This window comes from Tenrec ecaudatus, chromosome 17 (assembly GCF_050624435.1).
Source record: "Tenrec ecaudatus isolate mTenEca1 chromosome 17, mTenEca1.hap1, whole genome shotgun sequence".
NCBI classification, from domain to species: Eukaryota; Metazoa; Chordata; class Mammalia; order Afrosoricida; family Tenrecidae; genus Tenrec; species Tenrec ecaudatus.
Window position 1 is genome coordinate 16,644,583 of NC_134546.1, and position 27,152 is coordinate 16,671,734.

Here is a 27,152-nt window from a genome sequence, read left to right on the forward strand (position 1 = left end):
TCCCAGACTACATGGTACTGGAAGCTGGGCCCCATCCAGTTCTGTTGGTCTCAAGGTTGTGGAGACTGGCACTTATGTGCTCCAGTCGTTCTTTGGACCAGTAGTGTACATCCAGCTTTTCATTTTTATCTCACTTGTTTCCTCTGGATGGAGAGAGGCCAGTAGTTGCATCTTAGATAACTGCTCAAGAGCTTTTGAGAACGCAGTTGAGACTAATCAAAAGTAGGTTAGAGAACGTTGTCTTTATGAACTGTGCTATGCCAATAGGCTTGGTTCCCCACGAGACTATGGACCTGAGCCCCCAGGCCCAGTGACTCACTCCCTAAAAATGTCTGCTTATTTGTAAGTTTTCATAACTGTCTCCTGTATGCCCCACGACATTCAGGATCTATTGTATCAGAAGTAAATTACATAAACAAATAGACTATGTTAGGACATTAGGCCACAAAGCATCCCTTAATAAATTTTAAAACATTAAAATATTACAAAGCATTTTCTCATATCACATAGCTATAAAGTTATTAATCAATAATAGGAAGATAAAGGGAAAGATCAAACATGGAAATTGAACTAATAGCCTGCTTGAAACTACTGGATAACAGAATAAATAGAAAAGTCAACTTTTATTAAAATTAGGGCTTTATTAAAATTTTTTAATTCCCGAATCAAAAGAATGGAAGCAACTCCCAAATCTTTGGGATACAGCAAAAGCAGTGCTCAGAAAACCTCTTGACCAATAAATGCACCCAACAAGGAATCAATATAGACTTCTTAATACTTAACAATAACAGAAAAAGCAGCAAAATCTACAGCCACCAGATGAAAAGAAATGGAGATTAGAGCAGATATAAGCAAAAGAAATAGAATCAACAAGATAATTTTGTTTAACAGAAACCTAAGGAAAATGAGATGATTGAAATAACACGAACAATGAGTGACATAATGGTACCAACTGAAGTGAAGATAAAACTGATACTAGGAAGAACTGCACTCCCAACAGTTTGAAAACATAGAAGAAAATGGCAGATTTCTAATAAATACTCTACCTACCCAAACCAAATACACAAGCACAAAACTGAACAGACCCATAGCCAAAGAAGAAAATGATCAGTTCATTAAAAAACTCCCCAAGTCCAAAAAAAAAAAAGGGAAACGGGGTTGGCCACAAAGTGAAACAGAAGCTTTCACTAATGAATTCTGCAAAACGTCCAGAGGGGAACTGACACCAAGCCTACTCAAACTGCGCCAGCATGCAGAAAAGGTTGGAAAACTCCCACATTCGCTTTGTGAAACTAGCTTAACCACCGTGGTGAATGGGTGGACTAGCAAATTCACAGACACTCTTGTATATACAAGAGCAATTGAGTATTGAAAATCACCCCAGCCCAGTCCAGATCAAGTCCGATGCCAATCTATAAAGTCCTCTTTAGAGTCACGCAACACATGCAATGATGCCAAATGCAGGAAGATCACAGGCCAGTGGGTGGAAAGTCCTGTGGATCCAGTGGCGGTGAAAGCATCCACTGGCAGGGGTCTCCATGTGGCTCCTTCAGTTCCAGGACTCCAGTGTCGCTCCATGTGTCTTCTCAACAGGAATGTCTCGCTGGGAGTGCGTGTGTGTTCAGCATCCAGGGAGCTATTTATCTCCTTAGCAGCTCCAAATGAGGTCATGGAGCTGCGACCTGATGGGCAGGCTCAACTCCACCCTTTCACTCAAGGTTCAAATTGTCAACAGATTACGTAACTACCACACCCTGATACCAAAACCGACAGAGACATCACTAAAAAAGAAAATGAGGCAAAGAACTCTTATGAGCATTGATATAAAATTTCTCAATAATTATAGTCAATAGAATCCAATAGCATATCAAAAAATAATAATAATGCATTATGACCAAGTAGGATTTATATAGTTGTACAAAGGCAGTTCAACATTAGAAAAAAAATCATCACTGAAATCCATCACACAAAGGAAAAGACCACACATGATGTAGAAAGGGGGCTTGACAAAATCCAACACCGCTTGTTAAAAATACTGAACAAAAGTGACACAGCAGGGAAATTCCTCAACATAGTAAAGGGTACACGTACAAACCCCAATGATTAGCATTATTACTCTGGAGAAAAACAAACCGTTTCCCTTACAAACAGAACCAAGACACACATGCCTACCGTCATCGCTGCTTCTCAATATGGTGATGGAAGTCTTAGCCAACGCTGTTCGGCAAGAAAGGGCACTGATGGCATCCTAATTGGCAAGGAAGCAGTAAAACACGTATTTGTAGATGATGTGATCCTAAACGATGAAAATCCCAGAGACTCCGCAAGAAAATCGTTCAGAACTAATTGAAAGACCCAGTACAGTGGCAGAGTAAACTCAGTTGGATTCCTTTAAAAAAGGAATCAGGAAAATGCCATTTACAACCAAAAGATGAAATACTTAGGAATAAATCTAGAGAAACAAAAGACTTGTACAAAAAAACAAAACCCATAGGGGGAAAAATGAGCTGATGCCAAGGACTTAAGTGGAGAGCAAATATTTTGAGAATGATGAGGGCAACGAATATAAAAATGTCCTTGACACATGGATGTGTGTATGGATTGTGGTAAGAGCTGTATGAGCCCCCAATAAAATGATTTTAAAAATAAATTGCCAAAACATAAAAAAAAACACTGCTACAAGAAACCAAAAGAGATTTACATGAATTGAAACATATGTCATTCTTGTGCTTAGGAGAACTGCCTTGGGAGAAAGGTCTGACAGTCTGCTTCCGAAAGGTCACGGAAATGAAATCCCTGGCACATTTAGGTGTCGGGAAGCCAGCCCTAACACATCATTACGGGTCCAGTAGGCGCAATTGTACAGCGATAAATAAAGATCATAGTAGTTATAGAGAGCATAAGATAGAAATATTGAAATAAATGGAGTCAGACACGATTCATGGTAGCATGCTCACCTCAGCCCTGCCTGATGGCCCACGTGGAGGGAGTGATCTTTAATGCTAGCCCAGGCTTTTTATATTCTCTGGGGACATACAAGCCCCCTAATTACAGGTGAGGACAACCATCACAGGAAGGGGTTGTGCTATAGGTAATACAGTAATGAGAGGGGGTGGTCTAGGGACATACACACATAGGAAGAGGAGGGATTGGGGTATGCATGTGACAAGATGGGCGGATCCTAGATTCAGATGGCAGCCTAGCCTTAGTCATCCTTGGGCGGGTTTGACCTCTCTGGGGTCTCCTACAAGGAAACAGACAACTACCATCCTTAAAAGGGAGTGGGCTCTATTTGTTGTGGGATAAACAGTGGTGACTCCTTGCTGTAGATGGCTGATAGCTCTCAGGGAGAAAAACCCCTAACCTACTGATGACCTCCAAGTGTAGTCATTAGCAAGCAGCTCTTTGGCAAATATTTGGGGGAGACAGCTTGAGAGAAATCCTTCTGTATCCCACATTTAGGGTCTGGATATTCCAAATAGTAGCATCCTCTGACTTTGCCATTGCTACCATTCCTACCATTTACCTGGACTTATTTAAGCTTCAGGGTTCAACTAATTATATATACAAATATACATACACTCATTTGTTCCTGTATTAGAACAGTGCCTGGCTTGTCATTAGAGGACTGTGTGTGTGAGCTAATGTTCTGTCAGGAAACCTTGGAATACCTGAAAATGTTTCCTCCATGCTTCCATAGTCCATTTTACCATGTTACTACATAGAGAATAGTTTGTCTACCGCCACAACCAGATTGTAAGCACTGTTAGGCGGGGACCATGTCTTGGGCATCTTTTTATCCTTGTGCCAACGTGTCTTACACAAAATAGGAATTCAGACATTTGTGTTTACTCAACTGACCGCCATCACAGCCCCTAACCATTTTTGGGGAAGTCCTAGCAGAGTTTCTTACAAGTGTCTTCAGTTACCTGCTGGGGCCACCATTGGCCCCCTCCCCTTATAGCTCCAGTCCAGAGGTATTCAGAATTCCCATTATTTCGCTGTGGTCCCAATGGACAAGACAACCTCTTCAACTCTTCGCGACCCTTCAGGATGAAGTAGAACTGCTCCAGGGTTTCCAAAGGCTGTAATCTTTGGGGAAGCCGACTGCCACATCTTTGGCTGGTTGGGTGGGTTTTGAACCCCCAATCCCAGGGTGGCTACTTCATTCTTTGTCTTCTCCAGTGACTAAATATCCCTCCCTGTAGCCTGTACTTACTTTGACCCTCCTCCCAGTGGTTCTCATCCTTATGCCACAACCCTTGCATACACTTCCTCATGTTGTGGTAACCCCCCAACCATAACATTATTTTCGTTGCTATTTCATCACTGTAAACTTGCTACTGTTATGATTCATCCTATAAATTATCTGATATGCAGGAAGTATTAGGCAACCCCCCAAAGGGGTCACGACCCCCAGGTTGAGAACTGCAGTTCCACACCTTTGTACCACCTTCTGTCAGGTAATTCCAGAAAGTGGGATGGGGGACGACTCAGGCCTGGTGTTGGAACGCCTATATATCATGGCTGGTTCTTTTCTAGGGAACTGGGTTGGGGCTGGTATTAAAGAACTCCCATCAGAATATAAGAATCCAATTTCAGAAGAAAAAGAGTATGGCTATGGGCAGGTGTTTCCAAACTAATCTCATCAGGGCCAGCGGTGCCTCCGTTTTTGCTAGAAAACAGCTGATGCTAGTGGAAATAGAGTTTCACACCTTTCCTGGCAAGTACAGTCCGGTGCCACCACATAAACTCCAGGCTGTAAGTCTAAGAATTCTTTTCTTCTCCCTCCCCCACCCCTCCGTATTTTTGAACACACTAAGGCCTCTCATTGAGAGCTGAAGCCGCTTGGGGAGGCATTTTCGGGGGTTAGACGGAGTAAACTGGTTGCAGAGTCGATTCCAGCACGTGGCAACCCGTCTGTAGGTCTGGTAGAATTACTCTCAGCTGCTTGTTGGGAAGAAGAGCTCCAGGCTGGTCTTCTGAGGCGCCCGTGGGTCCACGCGAACTGCCAACACTCACTTAGCGGCCACCACCCAAGGCAGGATGGGACGTAGGCCTTCGTTGTTCCTGCCCTTGGTCCCTCGCAGTTTTTGAGTACCTTCTGGACGGGCGCTGGCCTCCGAGACTGCAAAGCTCGCGAACGGGGAGAGAAGGTTCTGGGACAAGGCCAGGCCGCGGGTGCCGTGTGCGCGGTGTCTGATGGGAGTCGGGTGTGCCGATGGACTGGCTGCCCGGAAAGGAGGAGGCGGCGGGCAAAACGAGCGTGGACGGCTGCGTTTCCCCAGAATAGCACCGGCACGCTGCTTTCAACGCCCGAGGTGCTGCAAAAGCGAGCGGGCAGCCTAGCGGGCCCAGGGTGGGTCAATTACCGCGGGGGGCGGGGCCTCCGTCCGCGGGGGGCGGGGCCGCCACCTCCCCGGAGGGCGCCTCGCAGCCGCCCTGCTTCGCAGGCCGGAACCTTCGCGCGTCGCTGCTGCATTTTCCACCCGGACCCGGAACCTCGGCTCTCGGCCTCCCGGAAGTTGTCGCACAGTCGTTTCCGGGGCCGTAGAAGTCCAAGGAGGTTTCCGAATGGGTCGCAGCCGCAGCCGCTCGCCGCGGAGAGGTGAGTCCCGAAGCGGTTCGCGGCATCCGTCCGAGGTACTTTCTTTTCACTACGAGGCAGTGGAGAGGCGGGTCTTTACTCCTAAGAAGAGCCGGAGCTGGAGAGGAAAACGGACCGGCCAGTCTGCAGGCCTTCTTCCGCCACAGGATCTCGCCGACTGCCACCCGCATACATTACCCTTTGTTGTATTAGTGGTTGCTGAGACATTTCGTATCACACTTGCTCTCTGGGGTGAACGTGGGACAGCCATCCAATCTTTGAATCCAAATTCCCCTGGTCCACTCTGGGGTCCCGTCTGCGGATTCCGACTCGTGGCTGCAGCTTAAAGAACGAATGTGAGAATGAATGTCACATGCCACGGCAGTAGGTGATAGTGCCTGGGGTCCTCGATGCTCAATCCGTGTTAGTTTCCTTCCCTGCTTGTAGAGAGAGAACGATAGCATTTTGCGGCCTCCTAAAGTCAGTCATTGAGGCCCTTAACCCCGTCATTGAGGCCAGGCCGTATAAAGGACCCCGGGCTTAGGCTTAGGTCAAGCGATCTAGTAGTTTACACCCTCCGTTCTGATCCTGCGAAGTTTTCGACCACCTTCAACTAGCCCATCAGCGTTCTTGCACGTTATAGGTCATTTGAGGCCACCAGCCCTGTGTGACAGTTGAGCTCATGAAGTGTGTTTCATTTTAATTGAGACACGCCATAAGTCAAAAATACACACTTGGATTCTCTTAGTATATAGAAGCACCGGAACACCCTCATTATTATTGATTATGGAGAAAGTAGATCTGCTATGAGTTTGCTAGTTCCGACCCAGCTTCTTGGGATTTTCAAGGTTCTGATCGCTTGGAAGAAGATGACCAGACCATTTTTCTTTTCTTTTTTTTTTTTTTTTTCACCCTCCACACAGTTTATTTCTCCTCTTTTCCTTTTTTTTAAAAACATTTTATTAGGGGCTCATACAACTCTTATCACAATCCGCACATATACATACATCAATTGTATAAAGCACATCCGTACATTCTTTGCCCTAATCACTCTCAAAGCATTTGCTCTCCACTTAAGCCCTCCTCATCAGGTCCTCTTTTTTTTTTTCGCCTCCCTCCCCACTTCCCCCTCCCTCATGAGCCCTTGATAATTCACAGATTGTTATTTTGTCATATCTTGCCCTGTCTGGAGTCTCCCTTCCCCCCCTTCTCTACTGCCCATCTCCCAGGGAGGAGGTCACATATGGATCCTTTTAATCAGTTCCCCCTTTCCAACCCACTCACCCTCCACTCTCCCAGCATCGCCCCTCACACCCCTGGTCCTGAAGGTATCGTCCACCCTGGATTCCCTGTGCCTCCAGCTCCCATATGCACCAGTGTACAACCTCTGCCCTATCCAGTCCTGCAAGGTAGAATTCGGATCATGGTAGTTGGGGAGAGGAAGCATCCAGGATCTGGGGGAAAGCTGTGTTCTTCATCGGTACTACATCGCACCCTGACTGACCCATCTCCTCTTCTAAACCCCTCTGTGAGGTGATCTCCAGTGGTCGACACTTGGGCCTCGGGTCTCCACTCTGCACTTCCCCCTTCATTCACTATGGTGTATATATATATACACACGCGCACACACACACATATACATACATATATATATACACACACACACATATATATATATACTTTTTTTTTTTTTGCATGATGCCTTATACCTGGTCCCTTTGGCACCCCGTGATCGCACCGGCTGGTGTGCTTCTTCCATGTGGTACCTGCCCATTTTTCAAGGTTGGAGTCCACCTGCCAACGTTTTGAGTAGGGTTGGAGCATTCAACCATTTGTGCCATGCTGGGAGTCCGGAAATGGATGTAAAAACGCCAAACCCATTGCTGTGGGGTCAATTCTGACTCATAGCCGCTCCGTACAAGAGCAGAATTGTCCCCTGGGGTTTCCAAAATTGTGACTTGTTACGGTCGATTGTGGTGAGGATTGTACAGTGCTTCTTGATAGGATTGAATTATTGAATGGTCTGACATGTGGGTGAAGTGCGGATAAAACTTTAATTTTTGTTTTTAATGGACGCAGACTGCCATATCTTTCGCCCTCTGAGCAGCAAGTGTGCTCAGACACTGAAGACTTCACCACGGCTCTCCCAGGATATGTCGTAATTTTCCTCTCTGCAACTCCCTGTGTTTGTATTAGAAAGAAGACGGTCCCGGTCCACATCCCGGGAGAGGGAACGCAGGCGCCGAGAAAGGTCGAGGTCCCGGGAGAGAGATCGAAGGAGGAGCCGCTCTCGATCCCCACACAGAAGACGCTCCAGGTGCATGCAGCAAATGAGTCTCAGGGAAACTAGTCACTACCCTTGGATTTGTTTTTAATCAACTCATAAGGGTGTGATAGTATATTCTTTAGGAGAATTCATAATAGACTGGTCACAAGGAGGTGGAGATGAAAGATGTCCCAGTTGTCCAACTTTTTCAAGTTGTTATACCACTTATACCCCCCACACACACATTTGCCCTTAGTGTATTCCACAATTCACGGCAACATGTCATAGAAACTGACAAACTTGAAGAAAATGCTTCACCAAAAGTACTGTTTATCTTTTAGCAGACCATACCCCCAAAGAAAACTGAAGTCACACTCTGTAGGTAAGAAAGTAAAGGTACATCCCACTTTACACCTGTAACTGAGAACTCTTTCTAACATGAAATTATAACCATAGGCATAGAGGCAAAAAGTTAGAGCACATCACAGAAGGGATTGTGGCAAAAGGTAAGGTTTATGACTAGAAGGGCCACAGTAAGTAACTGACTACTCTCAACATGCATTGTGACTTTCACGAAGTGCGAGAAACAGAATCTCTTTGTGTTCTGAACTTCACATTAACTTTGATCAAACCAAACCAGCCCCGCAGCTGTGGAGTCCCTTCTCTTGCAGGGTAGTCCTATTAGAATAGAGCTGTTCCCAGCATTCCTGGGACTGTAAATCGTCACAGAAGCAGACTGCTGCATCTGCCTCCCATTGGGGGCTGGTGGTTCGCACCTCTGGTCTACCAGCTAGCAGCCCAGTGCCTGCACTGCCTGCACCACCAGAGCTCATTTCCCGTTGAGAAGATGCACTAACAGCACTATCGATATCAGCTGTTTGGAGAAGCAACATGTAATACATGTAAAGTTGTAGTCATGAATGGAGATGAGAAATGATGCATGTACATCTCAGCAAGAGTAAGAAATCGCATTTGCTTTTACTTAAAATTTTTGTTGATTTGGCTAACTTTTTGCATGTATGTAATTGTTAAAAACTTTATAGTTACATCCTATGAGGTAGTAAAACTCAATTCTACAGGGTCAATGTAAGAATCAATGAGCTAGCAGTGAGATGGATGGGGTTTAATGCTTAACATAATGCTATCAAGGAAGGGAGGAAGGAAGGAAGGGAGGGAGGAAGAAAAAGAAGCAGCAAGGAATTCCTTACGAGAATTTGCCCAAATCCATCAAGATCTCAGTAGGAAACAAAATATACTCTAATTGGTTATGATTTGACCAAGAGATGAGAAGCAACTTTCACCAGATCTGACTGGAAAACAGAAGGGTCAGCAGACAGACCTGGAACTATTTATAGGGTTGTTGTTGTGTTTTTTCCTATTCTTTTTCTCATGTCTGTCTACAGAAGATAGGATCATCAATCCCACGGAGAAAATAACAGGGCCAATGGCTCCAGGAGGTGGGGGATTGGGGAGGACATGGGAGAGGAGGAGGTGGTAGAAAGGGAGCAGGGAGGCAACAAACCCAGGGAAAAAGAAACGAGAGATCTAAAATTGATGGCGAGGAGGACGTAAAATACCTAGTGGAAGTTAGTCAAGTGCAGTGTAGCTCAGAGAAAGTACTGAGTTGAATGAAGGTCGAACATGGTAGTGGGACAGGAGGAAAGTAAAAGGAAATGGAGGAAAGAAATGGGTAAAACATTTATAGAGGTACAAATATAGGCATGCACATATGTAAACATACTAATATATCAGGGATAAAAAGTTTATGTACATATATTTAAATATTAAGGTAGCAGACAGGCACTGGGTCTCCACTGAAGTACTCCCTCAACGCAAGAACACTTTGTTCTAATAACCTCGCATTTTGTGATGCTCACCTTCCCTACACAATTACTGAAGTCAAAATGGGTGTACAAGCAAATGTGGTGAAGAAAGCTGATGGTGCCTGGCTATCAAAAGATGTAGCATCTGGAGTCTTAAAGGCTTGAAATTAAACAAGTAGCTTTCTAGCAGAGAAGCAACAAGCCCACATGGAAGAAGCACACCAGCCTGTGTCATCATGAGGCGTCATCAGAAGACCTGAAACAAACACATGTATTGATGCAAATTGTAGGGATTGGAGAGGAGATCCAAACCCCATCTGTAGACAGTAGGACATTCCCTCACAGAAGGGTTACCGAGAATGAGCCAGCCAGGGTGCAGCATAGCACCAAGGGAACACAACATCCTTCTAGTTCTTTAATGCTTCCCTTCCCGCCCCACCCCACTATCATGACCCAGTCCTACCTTACCAATCGGGCTACACCAGAACATGCACACTGGTACAGAGAAGAGCTTTAAACACACGGAACCCAGGACACATAAACCCCTAAGGCACAGCAATGGGAGTAGTGATACCATGACGTTAGGGGGAAGGTTGGGTGAGAAAGAGAAATGGGAACTATTACAGTGATTGATGTATAACCTGCCCCCTACACCCTCCCTGCCCCCAGCCCAGGAGGATGAACAACAGAAACATGGGCAAAGGGAGACAGTGGACGGTGTAAGATATAAAAATGTATAATTTATCAGGGGACATGAGGGTGGGAGAGATGGGGGGGGGGGGATCAGCTAGTACCAAGGGTACAAGCAGAAACAAAATGTTTTGAAAATGATGATGGCAACATATGTACAAATGTGTTTGATACAATTGATGTATAGATCGTGATAAGAGCTGAAAGAGCCCCCATTAAAATGATTTATTAATTAACATTAAAAAGAAACATTTTTATGAAGAGTAAAGTCTACCGTGAGCATTATGATCATGTAAGAACTACATGGGATCGAATTGGCGACACCAACTCGAAAGGCTAGGGGGAGCCTTAGGGGACAGTGGGTTTATAGTAACAGAAGAGCAGCTCAGAGACGGAAGGGGTGAATGATTGATTGCACACCTGAAAAATGCCATCACTGGCCGAGTTGAATTAGGTATACATCTTTTTGTTGTGGATTTCCCAGTGACAACAAAACCCTATTAAAGTTTTCTGCTATCTAGCGATCTGTCTATATGTGTGTGGGGGGGGTGTGGGGGTGTTTTACTAGCTAAACAAAATGGGCCCTGGTAGTGCTGTGGGCTAGGCAGTGGGTTCCTATGTGAAAGGTTGGCGTTTCAAACCCACCAGCCTCTTGAGAGGGGAAAGGTGAGGCTGTCCCCATAAAGATTTCCAGCTTTGGAAACCAGATAGAAGGTCACTATGGGTTGGGATCAATTTGAAGGCCGTGAGTTTGGATTTTATACCAAATGGAAAAGCGCTCTGGTGGCTCTGTGGACTAAGTGTCGGGTTGATAACTGCATAGTCAGAAGTTCAAAACCACCAGCAGCCTCACAGAAAGGGGAGGCTGTCTCTCCCCATAAGGAGATTGACCGTGTCAGAAGTCCTACAGAGGGAGGCTCTGAGTCAGCAGTGACTCAGTAACTGTAGTTTCGGGTTTTTCGGTGTACTCCATGGAACTGGTGGTCAGCGTAAGCGGTATTTTCTGTTCTGTGTAAGCCAGTGGGACCGAGGTGGGACCGCACCCTCTTTGCCACAGGAACGGCCTCTGGGCCTCTGGAACCTGGCTTCATTTCAGGGGCTTATCTGCTCGAAATCTCCGTGTGTGTGTGTGTGTGTGTGTGTGTGTGTGTGTGTCTGTTTATAACATTTTGATTTGTGAAATTAGATCGCCCAGACGACATAGGTCTACATCCCCCTCCCCTTCTCGACTGAAAGAAAGAAGAGATGAGGACAAGAAAGAAACAAAAGAAACAAAGAACAAGGAACGTCAGATCACTGGTAATATTATTAGATGCGTAACTCTTGGAATCGTAGTCTGTTTAAATAGCTCCGGTGAGATGAAATGGTAAAGTCTAATGTAAACATGGAGCTTTCTGTAGTATTTGCATATGGTTTTGAGATGTATACCTCAGGAGATCTCTGGTTATCAGTGGGGCTGCGCATATAATGTAGGAAGAGAACAATAGGGTATTCTGGCTAGATATTCGTAATTAGATGCTGTCATAGCTGATACTAATGATGGTCTTATCTGAAGGCTTCAGGCATGCCCGTTCAAGCAGTCTCAGCCTTCCTGACGCCACGACCCTTTCATACAGTGCCTCATGTGGTGGGACCCTCCAACCATCAAATTATTTTCGTTGTTACGTCATCACTGTCATTTTGCTACTGTTATGAATCGGGCGACCCCTGAGGGGTCGCGACCCACAGGTTGAGAACTGCTGTACTAGGAGCGTAGAGAGTGCAGCTCCTTCCTGGTAGCCTAAGTCACAGGCTATTGAAGTTGAAGAGGAAGTTTTCAGTAGAATCGGGTCTTTAGCTAATTGCTTTGCTTGTTCTCTGCTGGTGGTGTAGAATGACTAGTCAGCTCTTACTACCTCTTATTTTATATGTATAAAGTTTTAAGCATCTTAAAAATATTATCTCGTGTGTTTGCAGAGGAGGACTTAGAAGGCAAAACAGAGGAAGAAATAGAAATGATGAAGCTAATGGGGTTTGCCTCCTTTGACTCCACAAAAGTAAGTAAAACATGCAACCAGTTAAACATTCTGATTTGAATGAATCTTGTTAGTTGCCCTCACCTTGGCTGTGACTCAGGGAGGCCCATGTACAACAGGAAGCCACGTTGCCTGGCCGTGTGCCTCCTGCTGGCTGGTTAGAGCCACTGTGTGTTTGGAGTGCCTTCCAACCTGGGACGCATCTTTCAAAACTGCTCACCTGTCGTGGTCCGTGGACGCATCACCGACTCATTTTGTCCTAGTCTGCCTCATCTTAGAAGCTCTGATGAAACCTGCTTACTGCGGGCGGCCCTGCTTGAACCTGAAATACTGACGGCGTAGCTTCCACCACCACGTGACAAACTGACAGCTCGGTGGTGTAGTCCATATGATTGTCTTTGCTCTACTGGGAGCCTAAGACAACAGTGATTTGTGTGAAGGACTTGACAATGAGCGTACAGGGAAGCGCCCCTTGGTTTGGTATAAAAGGGTGCAGTGCATTATGGAAATTTCAAGTTCAGTGACTGGAAATCGAGGCAGGTTTTTCATGCCGTGTCAAGGAATTTATAGTTGCTTCTTTAGGTTTGAGGAGAGCAAGCAATGATTTTTAAGCAAGGAAATGTTGTAATTGTATGAGTGTTTTAGAGAGATGCTGTGGCAGTTACATCATCTCCTGTCAACTTGCGAAGGGGTGGAGTCTAGCCTGTCCATCAGGTCGCAGCTTGATGACCTCATTTGGAGGCATTTAATAGCTCACTAGAGTTATTTATAAAGCTCCAGGAGATAAATAGCTCACTGGAGGCCAGATACACTCTCTCTGCTTGAATCCCTGTGAGACATTGCTGTTGACAAACCACACAGAGCTGTGCGATAAAGCCAGAGCCCTGGAGCTGGAGGAGCCACGTGGAGACCCCGCCAGCGCTCTTTGACAGAAAGTTCTCTCTTACCCACATGAGTGTCTATGAATTTGTTTCTCTAGTCAACCCAGACTAACTCAGATGGTTCTGGGGCAGCCTGGAGAACAGAGGTAAAGCAAGTAATACTGCACTGGAGGCAGGGAGATCCGCTGAGTTGAGCAAGTGAAAAGTGATCGATTCCTGAGGACCATGTTGGAGACCGAGTTTTAGTGGGCGGAAACAGTCAGTGATGATTTTGAAGTGTCTGGCTGTGGAGACTGGCTGATCAGGTTCATTAAGAAAGGCTACAGGAAGGGGAAGTGCATTGGGCAGGTGCTTGCATGGTCTCCCGGCCCAAAAGAAAGGTAGGTTGGCTTGAGGACTGGCAACGCCTGGTCCTCGAGGCAGAAGGGGTAGCGAGGAGGGAGAGGTCGCGGAGAGCTGGATGGAAGAGGGACTGTGGCGGGAGGGGAGGGGAAGGAAGCCAGAGAGGAGGAGAAAAAGAGATGGAAAATAAATGGGTGAGGTAGAAAGAGGAAATAGGGGTGGGGGTAGGGGGGTGAGAAAGGGAGCCAGATACAAGTGCATAAAGGAAAAAAAATTCCGTTCTAGAACTGTAAACGTTTCCATTTAGTTTTACATATATGAGAATTGCGGTGTTTGAGAATTGTCAAAGATAAATCACTTCCTCTGTTCTTGTATTCCATTGAGTTGGTAATGGAGTGGGACTGATTTCAGATGCTGGATTTCTTTCTAACTGATGTAATTTTGTGGGGGCCCTAAGTTCTCTGCAGTTCAAAACTACCAGCTGCTCCTTGAGTAGAAAGGTTTTTGACTCCGGTAAAGGGCTACAGACACAGAAACCCGCAGGGCAGCTCTACCCTGCTCTCTAGAGGGCCTCTGCGAGTCAGAATGGACTCAGTGGCAGGTTTTTTTTGTGTTTTATGTGATAGGATAGGGCTCATTTTTTAATTTTAAACAATGATTATACATAACAGCAGAGGAATAGCAAGGCAGGACATATGCCGGTCCAGCAATTTCTGTACGTGCAGCTCGGTGACGTTGCTCACGTTCCTCAGCTGTTGGGACCTCCCAACATAAACACCCTGCCTCCTCCACAAGCTCACCTTCTGAGTTGCTGTTGGCTGTTTGAGACCATATAGACAGACAGTTCTTAGAAGAGCATGAGACTCACGGACGACTTTTTTACTGTTAAGCTACACTCTTGTTTGCTTTTTAAAAAGCTTCGGGAGATATTTTTGATTCAAAGTTTGGAGCTTCTTTGAAGGCAGGCGTCTCGGGGGCACAGCTTTACTTTGAACGCAGTCGATGGCAAATGCCTTCGTCTCCCGAGAGAAGTGCGTGAGCACTCACGTGTGGTGGCGGTGGGGGATGGACCATCAAGTGGGTGCGACCCTCCGTGACCCTGCGTGCACCGTAAGGAAACAAGGCCCGGTCCTGCGCCATCTTCACAGGAGCCGTTGCCTGTGAGAGCCGTCATTGCAGCCGCCGTGTCAATCTGCTGGCTGTCCTCCTTTGTCATTGACCTTCCGCGTTGCCCAGTCTCCAGAGTGCATGAGACGAAGTCGGCCATCCTCCCCTCCAGGCAGCACACTGGCTGCTCTTCTTCCAAGACAGACTCGTTTGCTCTGTTGGTTGTCTCCAGCGCTTCAAATAGTCTTCGTCAGCTCCATAATTCAAATGCATCGATTTTCCTTGGGTCTTCCGGGTTCATTGCCCAATTTTCACGTGCATTTTGGAATGGTTGAAAATAACATGGCTTGGGTCAGGTACATCATAGTCCTCAAAATGACATACTTGCGCTTCAATACAGTTCTCAACCTGTGGGTTTCGACTCCTTTGGGAGTTGAACGACCCTTTCACAGGGATCGCCCGATTCATAATGGTAGCAAAATGACAGTGATGACGTAGCAACAAAAATAAGTTTTGGTGGGGGCCACCACCACATGAGGAACTGTCTGAAAGGGTCTTGGCATTAGGAGGGTTGGGGAACACTGCTGTAGAGATGTTATGCAGAGATCTGCCCGTGCGGTGCTTCCTTTGGTTTGACCGCTGCTTCTGGGAGTATTGATTGTGAATCCAAACAAAATGAAATGCATGACAACCTCAATCTTTGTTCGTCTGTCATGTTGCCTGTTGGTCCTGTTGTGATCTTTTTTATTTTCTTTACATTGAGTTGTCATCCACACTGAAGGCTGCCATCTTTGATCTTCATCAGCAAGTGCTCCAAATCCTCCTTGCTTTCAGTAAGTAAAGTTGTGTCATCTGCATATCGCAGGTAGTTAATAAGCCTTCCTCCAATTATGATGCCACACTCTTCTTCGTACAGTCCAGTTTCCCAGATTGCTTGCTCAGCATGCAGATTGAATAAGCTTGGTGAGGGGATGCAACCCTGGCGCACATCTGTCCTGATTTTAAACCGTGCACTGTTCCCGTGTTCTGTTCTTCTGGCTGTTTCTTGGCCCGTGTCCAGGTTCTGCATGAGCACAATGATGTGTTCTGGAATCCCTATTCTTGTCAAATGTTATCCCTAGTTTGTTATGACCCACACCGTTGAATGCTTTTACCTAGTCAGTTAAAAATAAAAACAAACATCTTTCTGGCTTTCAGGCAAGATCCATTTGGCATCAGCAGTGATATCCCTAGTTCTCTGTCAATATATTGCTGCGATAGCTATTGAATGATCTTCAGCAAAACTGTACTTAAGTGTGATAGTAGTGACATTGTTTGAAAATACCCACATTCTGTTGGGTTACCTTTGTTTGGGTTGGGTACAAATAGGATCTCTTCCAATATATTGGCCGGCGAGCTGCCTTTTACATTTGTTGGCATAGACTAATGAGTGCTTCCAGTGCTTCATCAGCTTCCCAAAGCACTTCAGTTGGGATTTGATCAATTCCTGGAACCTTGTTTGTTGCCTTCAGTGCGGGTTCGTTTTCTTCATTGAGGACCATTAGTTCTTGATCATATGTACCTCCTGCGGTGGTTGGTGATCCACCAGTTCTTTGTGAAACAGTGACACTGTGCATTCCTTCTGTCTTTTGAGGCATCCTACATAGTTTAATATTTTGCTCCTGGAATCCTTGAGTATTGCCGCTCTAGGCCTGAATTTTTTTCATTTCGTTAAGCTTCAGATGTGCTGAAGATGTTTTCAACTCTAGGCCTTTGCACATTTCATTGTCATACTCTACTTTGCCTTTCAAACTTCTTTTGTTTAGCTCTTTGACTTCATAATTTCTCCCATTTGCTTTAGCTACTTTACATTCAAGAGCTAGTTCAAAGTGTCTTCTGAGGTCCACTTTTGGCTTTTCTTCCTTTCCCATCATTTCAGTGACCCTTTGCTTTCTTCATGTATTCTTGGTCGCGTCCTGCAGATCATCGGGGTGGAGCCCTGGTGGTGGAGTGGTTACCTGTTGGCCTGTGGTTCACATGGTCGGCAGTTGGAAACCACCAGCAGCGTTCCCGGGAGAAAGGCTGGGCTTCCTACTCCGGTAACAGTCACAGCCTTGGAACCCCAGGGCCTCTGAGTCAGCACTGACTCGATGGCGTGAGGGGGAGAGAGAGGAGTCGTTAAATGTTCAAGGCATCAAATTTGCCCGTGAGATGTTCTCTCGATCGGAGTGGTTATATATTGTGGTTCTCATGGACGCAAGTTCATTTTCTTCAGCTTTAATTTGAACTTGTTTCTGAACAATTGATGATTTGTTCCCAAGTCAGTCCCTCACCTGCTTTCTGGAGATGATATCAAGCTTCTCCGTCATCTCTTACCACAGGTAGGAGCAGTCTGACTCTGTGATTCTGGTGAAGCCCACCTGTATAGTCATTGCTTACGTTGTTGAAGAACGGTTTGCAATGAAGCATTTGTTGGTCTTGCAAACTCGTGTGTGATCTTCAGCTTCATTTCTATCACCAAGGCCGTATTCTCCAACTACTCTTTCCTCTTTGTTTCCACCTTTCTCGTTTCAATCACCATTATTATCAATGGATCTTGATTACATACTTGATCAATTTTCAACTAAACAGTACAATTCTTCATTACTGTTTTTAGTGGTTGATACATAAGTTTGAATAGTAGTTGTATTAACTGGACTTCCTTTTAGGCAGGTAGGTGCTATCCCATGATCTGCAGTCTTGCAATGTCCCTTACATGCACTTCCCTGGCATTTGCTGTACCTGACAGCATAAAGCCTACACTTACGCAGCGCAGAATGGCTGCATCTGCCTATTCAGCTCACCTATGCCTAGGGTATTGATCTTCGCGGGCTACATTCAAATGTGGATGATTTCAAATTTTCCTAGACTCATTCTTTAGACATTCCACGTTCTGATTGCTGATTGATGTTTGCAGCTGATTCTGCTCAGCAAATGAGGCCTAGAAAGTTTGGCTCCTCCACACCCTTGTGGTTGACTTTACGCTGAGGAGGCAGCTTTAATGCGCTTCGAATGCGTTCCAGCGTGAGCAGCTTATCTTCTGGCACTTCTGCTATTGATGAGGCTGTCAGTACTTCTGCTATTGATGAGGCTGTCAGTGGCTAGTCCTTCTGCTGTTCCTACTTTATTTTCTGTTCTTAGTCCGGAAGCTGCGCTGAAGCCTATTCACCATGGGTGACCCTGTTGGTCTTTGAAATGCCGGTGGCATAATAGCTTCCAGCATCACACCAACACGCTAGAGATCAAAGTACAACAAACTTGACAGGCGAGAGGTGGAGAATTCATAGGTCTTAACAAAATTACGGAGCCCTGTTGGCATGGTAACTGCAAGGCCAGCAGTTCGAAACCAGCAGCCACTCTGTAGGGGCAGGATGAGACTTTCTACCCTTGTCAACAGTGGCAGTCTTGGTAACTCGCAGGGGCAGTTCTGCCCTGCCCTGTAGGGGCGCTGTGAGTCGGCATCGACTCAGTGGCAGTGAGTTTGCTTTTTGCTGTATCAAAATTATGAGGAAGAGACTTGGTGGTTCACAAGAACAGCAGTTCAAAACCCGCAGCTGCTCCTCAGGACAAAGGTAAGGCCGTCTGCCCCAGGGGCATTCTGCTCTGCCCTGTCCGGTCCCTGTGAGATAGGATGGGATCAGTGGCAGTGGGGGTCTTAGGTTATCAAACTGTGCCGAGCCAGTGAGACCGCGCTGCCAGTCGTTTCCGTAATGTTGGCGATACTTTAGCCAGTGTAGTTGATTTCATGACTTACTGTTTAGAAAGTCTCGGCTCATGAGTGTTTTCTAATAGTGAGCATCTTGTGCTATTTCATCATTGAGCTGTAGTGGGTCCTCTCCCTATGCTATGATAGTTGCTTATTTTCTCTTTCCGTTTAATATTATAGAAAACTTTCGAAGTTTGGTTATGTTTATTAAAGGGTAATGCTTCATTCCAGCCTGTAAACAGATGAGAATAACCCAGAACAAAAACCCAGACTCACTGGCCTCAAGTTGATGCCAGTCGGCTCATAGGACAGGGCAGAGCTGCCCTGTGAGCTCGCGAGACTGTAACTCATTATGAGAGTAGGAAAAAAAAAACCTTCTCAGCAACTGGACCGTCAACATTCTGGAGAATTTCCCTGAAGGGGCTCAGAGGAGCCCCGCAGATGGACTTCAATCACATCAACATAGAACCCAGTCTGTCTGGGAAGAAAAGGGCTTCACGTTGACAAGTGGTGGGGTAATGGAGAGGAGCTGGCTGTTGTCGCCGTAGGAATAGTTATCCGTGTTCTGACCGTGATCGAGGGTGTTAGCCTGCTGGGCTTGGATGCAGCAGGAGGAGTGTGCATGCCCACTTCCCAATCAGCACCGTTGCTCTAGAGAAGGGGTCTCTGGTTGAAAGCCGGAACTTCTTGGGTGACAAATACATCCGTAGGGTTCAGATGAGGACAGGTGTGCTTGTTCCATGACTCAAGCCCAGAAAGATGAGTTAATTCTTGAAGGAAGCAACACTGAGCTTCTATCAAATCCAGCTGCTTTAATTCAGCGAGCCAGGACAGTTGACAATAAGGAGAGCTGTAAAATTCTGGATGGGACCTCTGTTTCTGACAAAGGAGCAGCTCGGCCGACTGATGAGTTAGAGCTAAGAGGTGTCCAGCTAGAGGCTAGATGCTTCCTTACCTGTCCATGATGGTTTGATGCCATGTAATTTACCTAATGAAAAAAAAATTCCACTCTAAATAGTTTTTAACAATCAATCAGCTGTTAGGAATTAGATGTAAAGGGTTAGCATCATTTGCATTTTTCTTTTTTTTTTTTTTTAGGTACTTTAAAATTTTTTATTTAAACCAACCCAAATGTTATTTATTTGATGTAATCATCACAAGGGTGCAAATGGAGACTTAATTTAAAAGACAAAACAAATGACACCACAGCTTAAGATACGAGTTCTACACAGAAATCAAGGGGTAGAGGTGGTGGGGGGAGGACAGATATCTATGGAAGAGAAGACAACACAGGACATGGAGGGTCAGGCTCTTGGCTGAAGACTTGCTTTGAGGTTTCCTGCAGGTATTCCTTAGAGACTGGGATTTTCCCAGTTACGCAGCATGTGTTCAAACTACTATCGATGTTGGGCTCTCCCAGCAGGCTCTGGATGGAGAGAATAGTCCTGACGTCATACAGGGAAGACTGCTTGTCCTTTAGGATGTCCAGGCAAAGACTACCCTGTGTCCACCTTGGGGTGGAAGCAGGGGGTGAGGAACTTCACTGTGGGCGCATTGTCAGGGTAGCCACTGGGGAACTCCAGGGAGCTTATCCCTCAGGTCTTCACAGACTGTACCAGCTGCTCTGTGGATGGTCCCTACCCACTTGAGAAGGTTGTCTGATGCCGGGAAGGCAGAGATTCCATTGTTGCCACACATCATGAGGGTCATCAGCTCCTGTGGTAACCTCTTGCCGAAGGAACCCTGGGCTGCGTCCCGCTTGGTTCGGCTCCTTTTCTGGCGGTGATGACACTGGCTGCAGCTGGATCACGATTTGCTCAGTGCTGGCAGACAGGATCACCTTTAGGTACTTTTTGTTTCTGTCACCAACATATCACAAAGTCACCCCAAAACTAGGCTTAGTTTAGTTCAAAAATTTTTAAATGTATATCTTTTCTTTCTTGGTAGTCAATATTATCAATCCTGTGAAAACACATCTTTTAGGGTCCTCAAACATTTTAAACAGGGGGCCAGTTGACTCCTTCAGACCCGTTAGAGGGCTGGACTATAGTTTAAAAGAAACTATGAACAAATTCCTATGCACACTGCACATATCTTATTTTGAAGTAAAAAACAAAAAAAGGGGGCAAAACCCGGCAGGCTGGATAAATGCCCTTGGCAGGTCGCATATGGCCTGCGGACTGTAGTTTGAGGACCCTGTGAAAACACTTTTTATCTATTTGCATTTTTCTTAAGGCCAGTCTTTTCGACCTATTTCCCTGTTGCTGGGGAAGTTAACACACTACCACAAGCAGAAAGGGAAATCACCAGGGATACATCCGTTAGTCCACAGCAGTGCTTCTCCTTAGCCAGCGGTCAGCTCTTTCGCTCTGATTCCAGCCTCAGCCATAGATTCCCTTGGCCTCCGCCTTTTGTGGGACAGGAGACCCACCCATTGCTGCGCCTCACAGTCTCGCGTCTCCAAGCCGCTCCTCTGCTCTGTCTCGGGGCCTCATTGACCCCTGCCCTTAGCCGCCACCACTTGAGGCAAGGGTCTCAGATGCAGCTCCGTCGGCGACTCTTCCTGGTGGTCTAGCAGATTCTCTGTTCCTGCTTCTGAGCTGACATTTCTATCCTGGGAATGGCAACTGAGCTGACCAGTTCCCTCTCTCAGTGTTTCATGTGCCCTGTTTGCATAGTCTCACCCCATCACTGGGTGGGAGGTACAGAGACCTGGGCAGAATAGCCGTATTAAGACATTTCTTTATTTTTATTTTTTAGTAATAATATATAGTATAATAATAAGGGTTCGGGGGGCAGGGGAGAGAGGGGATAAAAGGGAGCTGATATCAAAGAGTTCACGAAGAAGCAAAATGTTTTGAAACTGATGGCGCACCCGTTGTACAATTATGCTTGACCTAATTGAATTATGGATTCTTGTAATATCTGTAAGAGCGCCCAATAAAATGATTTTTTTTAAAAGACATTTCACTTCACACACCTCGGCTGTCAGCATCTAAAGGGAGCGCTCGGTCGTGGGAGGTCTTGAAAGAGCTGTCATTTTCTCCCGGTTTGGGAGGCTGACAGTGCACCTCCCGCTCTTGAGCTTGTGCAGTCCCTCTTTGGGGCAGCCCCGGGCCCTGGAGGAGCCTCCCTGGCATCTCCTAGCTGGGCATTGTCTTTTTGCTTTAACCCACTAGTTTTGCACTCAGATGTGATTCGGTTTCGAGCCCATTCTACCGAGGCTGGCCGCCCAGAGTTTCCAAACAGGACTGTACTGGATCGGACAGACATGATTCAGTCCCCGATACTCACACTCACGAAGTGTGCAGCCTCACCGGGGAGATGGTGAGAGCACAGGGGAGACGATGGAGGCCACCGTGAGGGAAGCACGGCGGACGGTCCACACGAGCTACAAGAGGGCGCTTCCTGGCGGCAGGGTCTTCATTGAGCCTTGAATGATGGGTGAGAATCTGACAGCTAGCGACCAGATGGAAGTCGAGAAGAAGGCTGTTGAGGGTGAGCAGCAGCATGGAGGCAAGTTCACTCGTCCAGTGAGCCTTGCTGGGTCAGGAGGCCCATGAAGAGTTAGTGGAAAGGCAGGTAGTGGCCCCACGGAGAAAGGTCACGTCCTGGCACCAGCAGCTCCTGTTATTCCATATTTGGATTCTTGACGTAAAAACCCAAATTACAAGGCCTGTGCAAGATTGACACTTAGGCTGGGCTGAGAGCTGACGCTGCTGCTGCTGCTGAAGGGCCTGATTGGCCCGGCCCAGCGTCCACTGAAGCCTCTGCAGGAACAGCTCAGGACCAGGGAATGCGGCGTTGGGCTCACCTCCTTCCTGTGTTTCCTCGTGCCATCCGACTGGGTCCTGTCGCCCCTGGAGAACAACAAGGAGCAAGAATGAGGGACCAGCCCTCGCCTGAACCATCCCGGCCTGTCTGGTCATTTCTCCTGCATCCCTGGACCGTGCCCTTCCTCTGTGGTGACCGTGTCTCCAGTGCGACCTCTCCTTGATCCCTGGGACCCCCCCATCCATCAGCTTGCCAGGCCCCACTCGGGGCCCCACCTCGTTTCAATAAATGCGATGTGAACCTGAAAAAACAAGGAGTGGGATTGCGATGAATAGTGGTCGTGCCCAGTAGGACTAGAGAGTGCTCAAGTCGTACGTTAATGTTTGTGGGATCTTTCTGGAGAGAGCATCTCTGCTTTGTATCTGCTTTCAGAGGAGTTTGTAGTCAGAAAGGTTAGCGACTGCTCGCCTGACTCACCTTGTCTGTAACGCACACGCCACGTATGTGCATTACGGACTGTCGTAGAACTTGCTGTGTGACTGTGCAGATGGGAGCAGGACATGAGAAAGGCGTTTCATGACCCAGGATTTATAAGTTTTAAAAAGAGTGACATGGCAAATACTTTGTGAATTATGTTCTATGTTATAATTTGTGAAAGGTGGGCAGAGAGCTGTAACACGGGAATTTCTGGGATTTCAGTAGGATTTGGGCTAGCTCATTCTTCAGTGAATCTTCAAGACGCTCAGTGTGTCCTTCCTGTGTTTCCTATTTGTTTATTGCCTTTCTCCAGGGGAAGAAGGTGGATGGCTCTGTAAATGCCTACGCCATAAATGTGTCTCAGAAGAGAAAGTACAGGTATGCTTAAGCTTAATGATGCCAATGACGTTCTTGGAAAAGAATTTTATTATCAGATGATAGTGTCTATAGGAAACAGCAATTTTTCATATTGTACTGTTTTAATTAGGTTATATTCTGCTCTATTGAAATTGTTTTCCAGTTTAAATGTGCATTTGAATTAGTATCTGTTCTGATAGATAGATAATGTCAGCATTTTAACTGTCAGGCCATCTTCTTTGAACAGAGGTTTATTTAATTAGTACCAAAGGCTTGGAGCAGACCAGTGCAGCGTGCTTAACACCCCACTGCGTTCCTGTGGGTGGAAGAGTGAACACCTGTTCACACATGGTCTTTCTCTCCACCGTTAGCACAAGGCAGAGACTGGTATTCCAGTTAGTTGGAGAACGGTATTTGAGACTGCTGTGAGATTCGGTACTAGAATCATCCTTAATGCTCCTTTATAAAATAACCTTCATGAGGAGACGGGAACCCTGGTGGCATAGTGGTTAGGCACTGGACTGCTAACTACAAGGTCAGCTGTTCAGAACCTCCAGCTGCCCCTTGGGAGAACAATAAGGCTTTCTACTCCTCTAAAGACTACAGTCTTGGAAACCCACAGCAGCAGTTCTACCTGGCCCTCGACGACTGTTACCATAAGTCAGCATGGACTCAATGGCAGGGAGGGAGGGAGTGGGCGAGTGAGTGAGTGAGTGGGTGAGTGGATGAGTGAGTGGGTGATGAGTGAGTGAGTGATGAGTGAGTGCGTGTGTGAGTGATGAGTGAGTGAGTGATGAGTGAGTGATGAGTGAGTGAGTGATGAGTGTGTGAGTGATGAGTGGGTGAGTGAGTGAGTGAGTGAGTGAGTGTGTGAGTGATGAGTGAGTGAGTGGGTGAGTGAGTGTGTGAGTGTGTGAGTGAGTGGGTGAGTGAGTGAGTGAGTGAGTGTGTGAGTGAGTGAGTGATGAGTGAGTGGGTGAGTGATGAGTGGGTGAATAGCTGGGGAGAGGGCACGATGGATTACAGTGGCGACAGCAATGGCCTGAAGCAGAACAGCAGTTTTATTGGTATAGAATTCACATGTCATGCAATTCAGTATTTCAGTCACCACCATAGTTTCATACATTTTCTTTATTCTTGTCCTCATCATTATTAACTCCCATTTCACCCCAACCTCCCCTGCCATACCCCCAAAGAACCATAAATCCAGTTACTATCTTGATAGATTTACCTGGATTTCATGCACAGAAAAACATTAAAAACAAACCGAACTCACAATAACCAAACAGACATAACCTCATTAGAAAAGAACGCAGAAGATATTTTTAAAGTAGAGCACATTTGCATGGATCATAAGCGAGATCAAATGTTAAGGGGTAAGTTTTTACCTCGCTGTGTCTGCAGCATTCACTGTCACACCCCTGTGCCATGTTCAGACGGTTCACTGGGGTGTTTCCCTTCGCTGTTTGTTTTACTGAAACAGCTTTAAAATGGGTTAAAAGGGAGATCAAATGAGAAGATACTACATTTTGGCCTCACTGCGTCTGTCATAATCAACTTTACACTGCTCTCTGTGTGATAACAGGTGGCAGTGGGTTTTTATGGGTAATGTTGACCATCTTTTCATGGGCTTTTTGGATATTTAAATGTCTTCTGCCCTCTGCCTATTTTTAATTGGGTTTTTTGGTTTTGGGTTGGTTTGTTTATTTTGTCAGAATTTTAAAAACAAATAGTGAATTTCTTTTCCTTGCAGGCAGTACATGAATCGAAAAGGTGGATTTAACAGGCCTTTGGACTTCATTGCATGAGAATTGGAATGTTGAAGAACATTTTCTCTCATCTTGGTCAAGAGTGGATTTTATATTTTGTATTTAATATGCATCCAAACAGAATCTCAGTTCTTCCTGCTTATAAAGTAAGAAAATCTTATTTATGAATCGTGGAGTTCATTTACTCTGCCTCAAAAGGAGAGTAAATTTTTTCTCTCTTAGGAATTATTTGAGGCAATCACCAACTCCATTGTGTTTGTTCTTTTTTCCTGTGGAAGCTATATTAGTTTTCTTCTTTGAATATTTGTTAGGACTTTCTGAAAAGCAAAACGTAATTTGGATGGAAGTTTCCCCAATAAAGCAATATTTCGACCCTTTTGTAATTGACCTATATACATATTTATTTATTACTAGTTAAAAGAATCTCCCTAGATATTTTGGTTTTTCATACGTAGATTTAAATATTAGTTTAAAAATTAGAAGAATGAAAAGTGTAACTTTGGATCTTTGTATATCTTTTGTGTTTTGCTATTTCCTCCTAAACCCTCAAAACCATTGGTGGTTTTCTTCCCAACCACACAAGGAACGCGTGCAAACACTTGGGAGAAATCACCTATCATCTCATACGCTATAAACACTAAGTGTTAGAAATTTTACCGGTTTTTCCAGGTTAGTGTGTGTGTTTGTGTGTTTTGTCCCCAACTATGAGATCAGTATTTTATATACTGTTCTTTTTCTCTAATCGTCCCCACCCCCATTTCCTGTGAACTTTTTTTGTCCATCCTAGAGAATGGTCCGTGTGCCCTGGAGAAGAATGTACACTGTGCTGACTGGGGTGGAATGTTCTGTAAATGGCTGTTATACTGAGCTGACTTTCTTTGGGGCCCTGTTTCCCTATTGATCTTCTCTTCAGGTGTCTGTCTAATCCTAAAACTGGTGCATTGTTACTATAGTGCGCTCTCTCCCTTCAATTCTTTTTTTATCCTCCCTTCAATTCTGGCAGTGCTTGCTTTAGAGATGTAGGCACTCCAGTGTTGGATGCATATTCACTTAGGAGATTACCTTGATGAATTGGCCCTCCTATCACTGTATGTAACATCCACATCCATCTTGCTAACAGACTTTGTTTTGAACTCTCTGGTATTAAGACTCCTATCCCAGGTCTCCGAGTTACTATTTGCATGATTTTTTTTTCATTCTACTTTCAACCTCTGTGTATTTGGGTCTGAGGTACGTTTCTTGTGTTTAGCATATATATGGATCACCCTCTCATATTCTTAAATATCTTCTTGAAATTTAACTGTTTTCATTTTATTTTTCATTGTGTCAAGCACATTTGTACATTTGTTGCCATCATCATTTTCAAAACATTTTCTTTCCACTTGAGCCCTTGGTATTGGCTCCTCATTTTTTTCCTCCCTCCCTCATGACCCTTGATAATTTATACTTTATTATTTTTTTCATGACTTACACCGACCAGTGTCTCCCTTCACCCACTGGAAAGGGTTGCCCATCTCCCTGGAAGGGGGTTATAGGTCGATCATTGTGATTGGTTCCCCCTTTTTCCCCCCACCTTACCCTTACCCTCCTGGTATTACTTATCTCATTATTGGTCCTGAGGGCTTTATCTGTCCTAGATTCCCTGTGTTTCCAGCTTTTATCTTACCCATGTACATGCTCTGGTCTAGCTGGATTTGTAAGGTAGAATTGGGATCATGAAAGTGGGGGGAGGAAGCATTAAAGAACTAGAGGAAAGTTGTATGTTTCATTGCTGCTGTACTGCACCCCAACTGGCTAGTCTCTTCCTTGTGACTCTTCTGTAAGAGGATGTCCAATTGTCTACACATGGGCTTTGGGTCTCCCCTCTGCACTTCCCCTCATTCACATTGATATGATTTATTGTTCTGGGTCTTTGATGCCTGATATCTGATACCATCAACACCTTGTGATTACATGGGCTGGTGTGCTTCTTCCATTTGGGCTTGTTGCTTCTGAGCTAGATGGCCGCTTGTTTATCTTCAAGCCTTTAAGACCCCAGACGCTATATCATTTGATAGCCAGGCACCATCAGCTTGCTTCACCACATTTGCTTCACCACAAAATGCACCAATTTTGTCTTCAGAGAACATGTTGGGAGAGTGAGCATCACAGAATTCCGGAAATTGAACTTTTAAACATACTTGGTTATACCATAATTTAGTAACTCATCCCTTATTTGGAAACATTGGATTACCTTTCATGGCTTGCTATTATAATTGAAACTGTAATTCGTTTCCCTGCTGTAGTTATCTTTTTGCATTTGTTCCATTGTTTCCCCAGGCTCGGTTCTTAGTTAGATAT

The 27,152-nt window shown here is 45.5% G+C and overlaps 1 protein-coding gene across 1 annotated transcript; it reads left to right on the plus strand.

Moving 5' to 3' along the window:
• The first annotated feature begins 5,462 nt into the window (after positions 1 to 5,462).
• SNRNP27 (small nuclear ribonucleoprotein U4/U6.U5 subunit 27) lies at positions 5,463 to 25,190 on the plus strand. Its single transcript, XM_075535344.1, has 6 exons — positions 5,463 to 5,608; positions 7,784 to 7,904; positions 11,553 to 11,665; positions 12,323 to 12,402; positions 23,000 to 23,064; positions 24,797 to 25,190. Exons 1-6 carry the CDS (start codon positions 5,575 to 5,577, stop codon positions 24,849 to 24,851), a joined length of 468 nt encoding a protein of 155 aa, XP_075391459.1. The 5' UTR covers positions 5,463 to 5,574; the 3' UTR covers positions 24,852 to 25,190.
• Positions 25,191 to 27,152: the final 1,962 nt, after the last annotated feature.

Bases quoted from the DNA above. Each gene is read 5' to 3' on its own strand.
- SNRNP27 (XM_075535344.1), top strand. From the start codon at position 5,575: ATGGGTCGCAGCCGCAGCCGCTCGCCGCGGAGAG. The intron at 11,666-12,322 runs GTAATATTATTA...GTGTGTTTGCAG, and splicing joins CAAGGAACGTCAGATCACTG to AGGAGGACTTAGAAGGCAAA. The intron at 23,065-24,796 runs GTATGCTTAAGC...TTTTCCTTGCAG, and splicing joins TCTCAGAAGAGAAAGTACAG to GCAGTACATGAATCGAAAAG.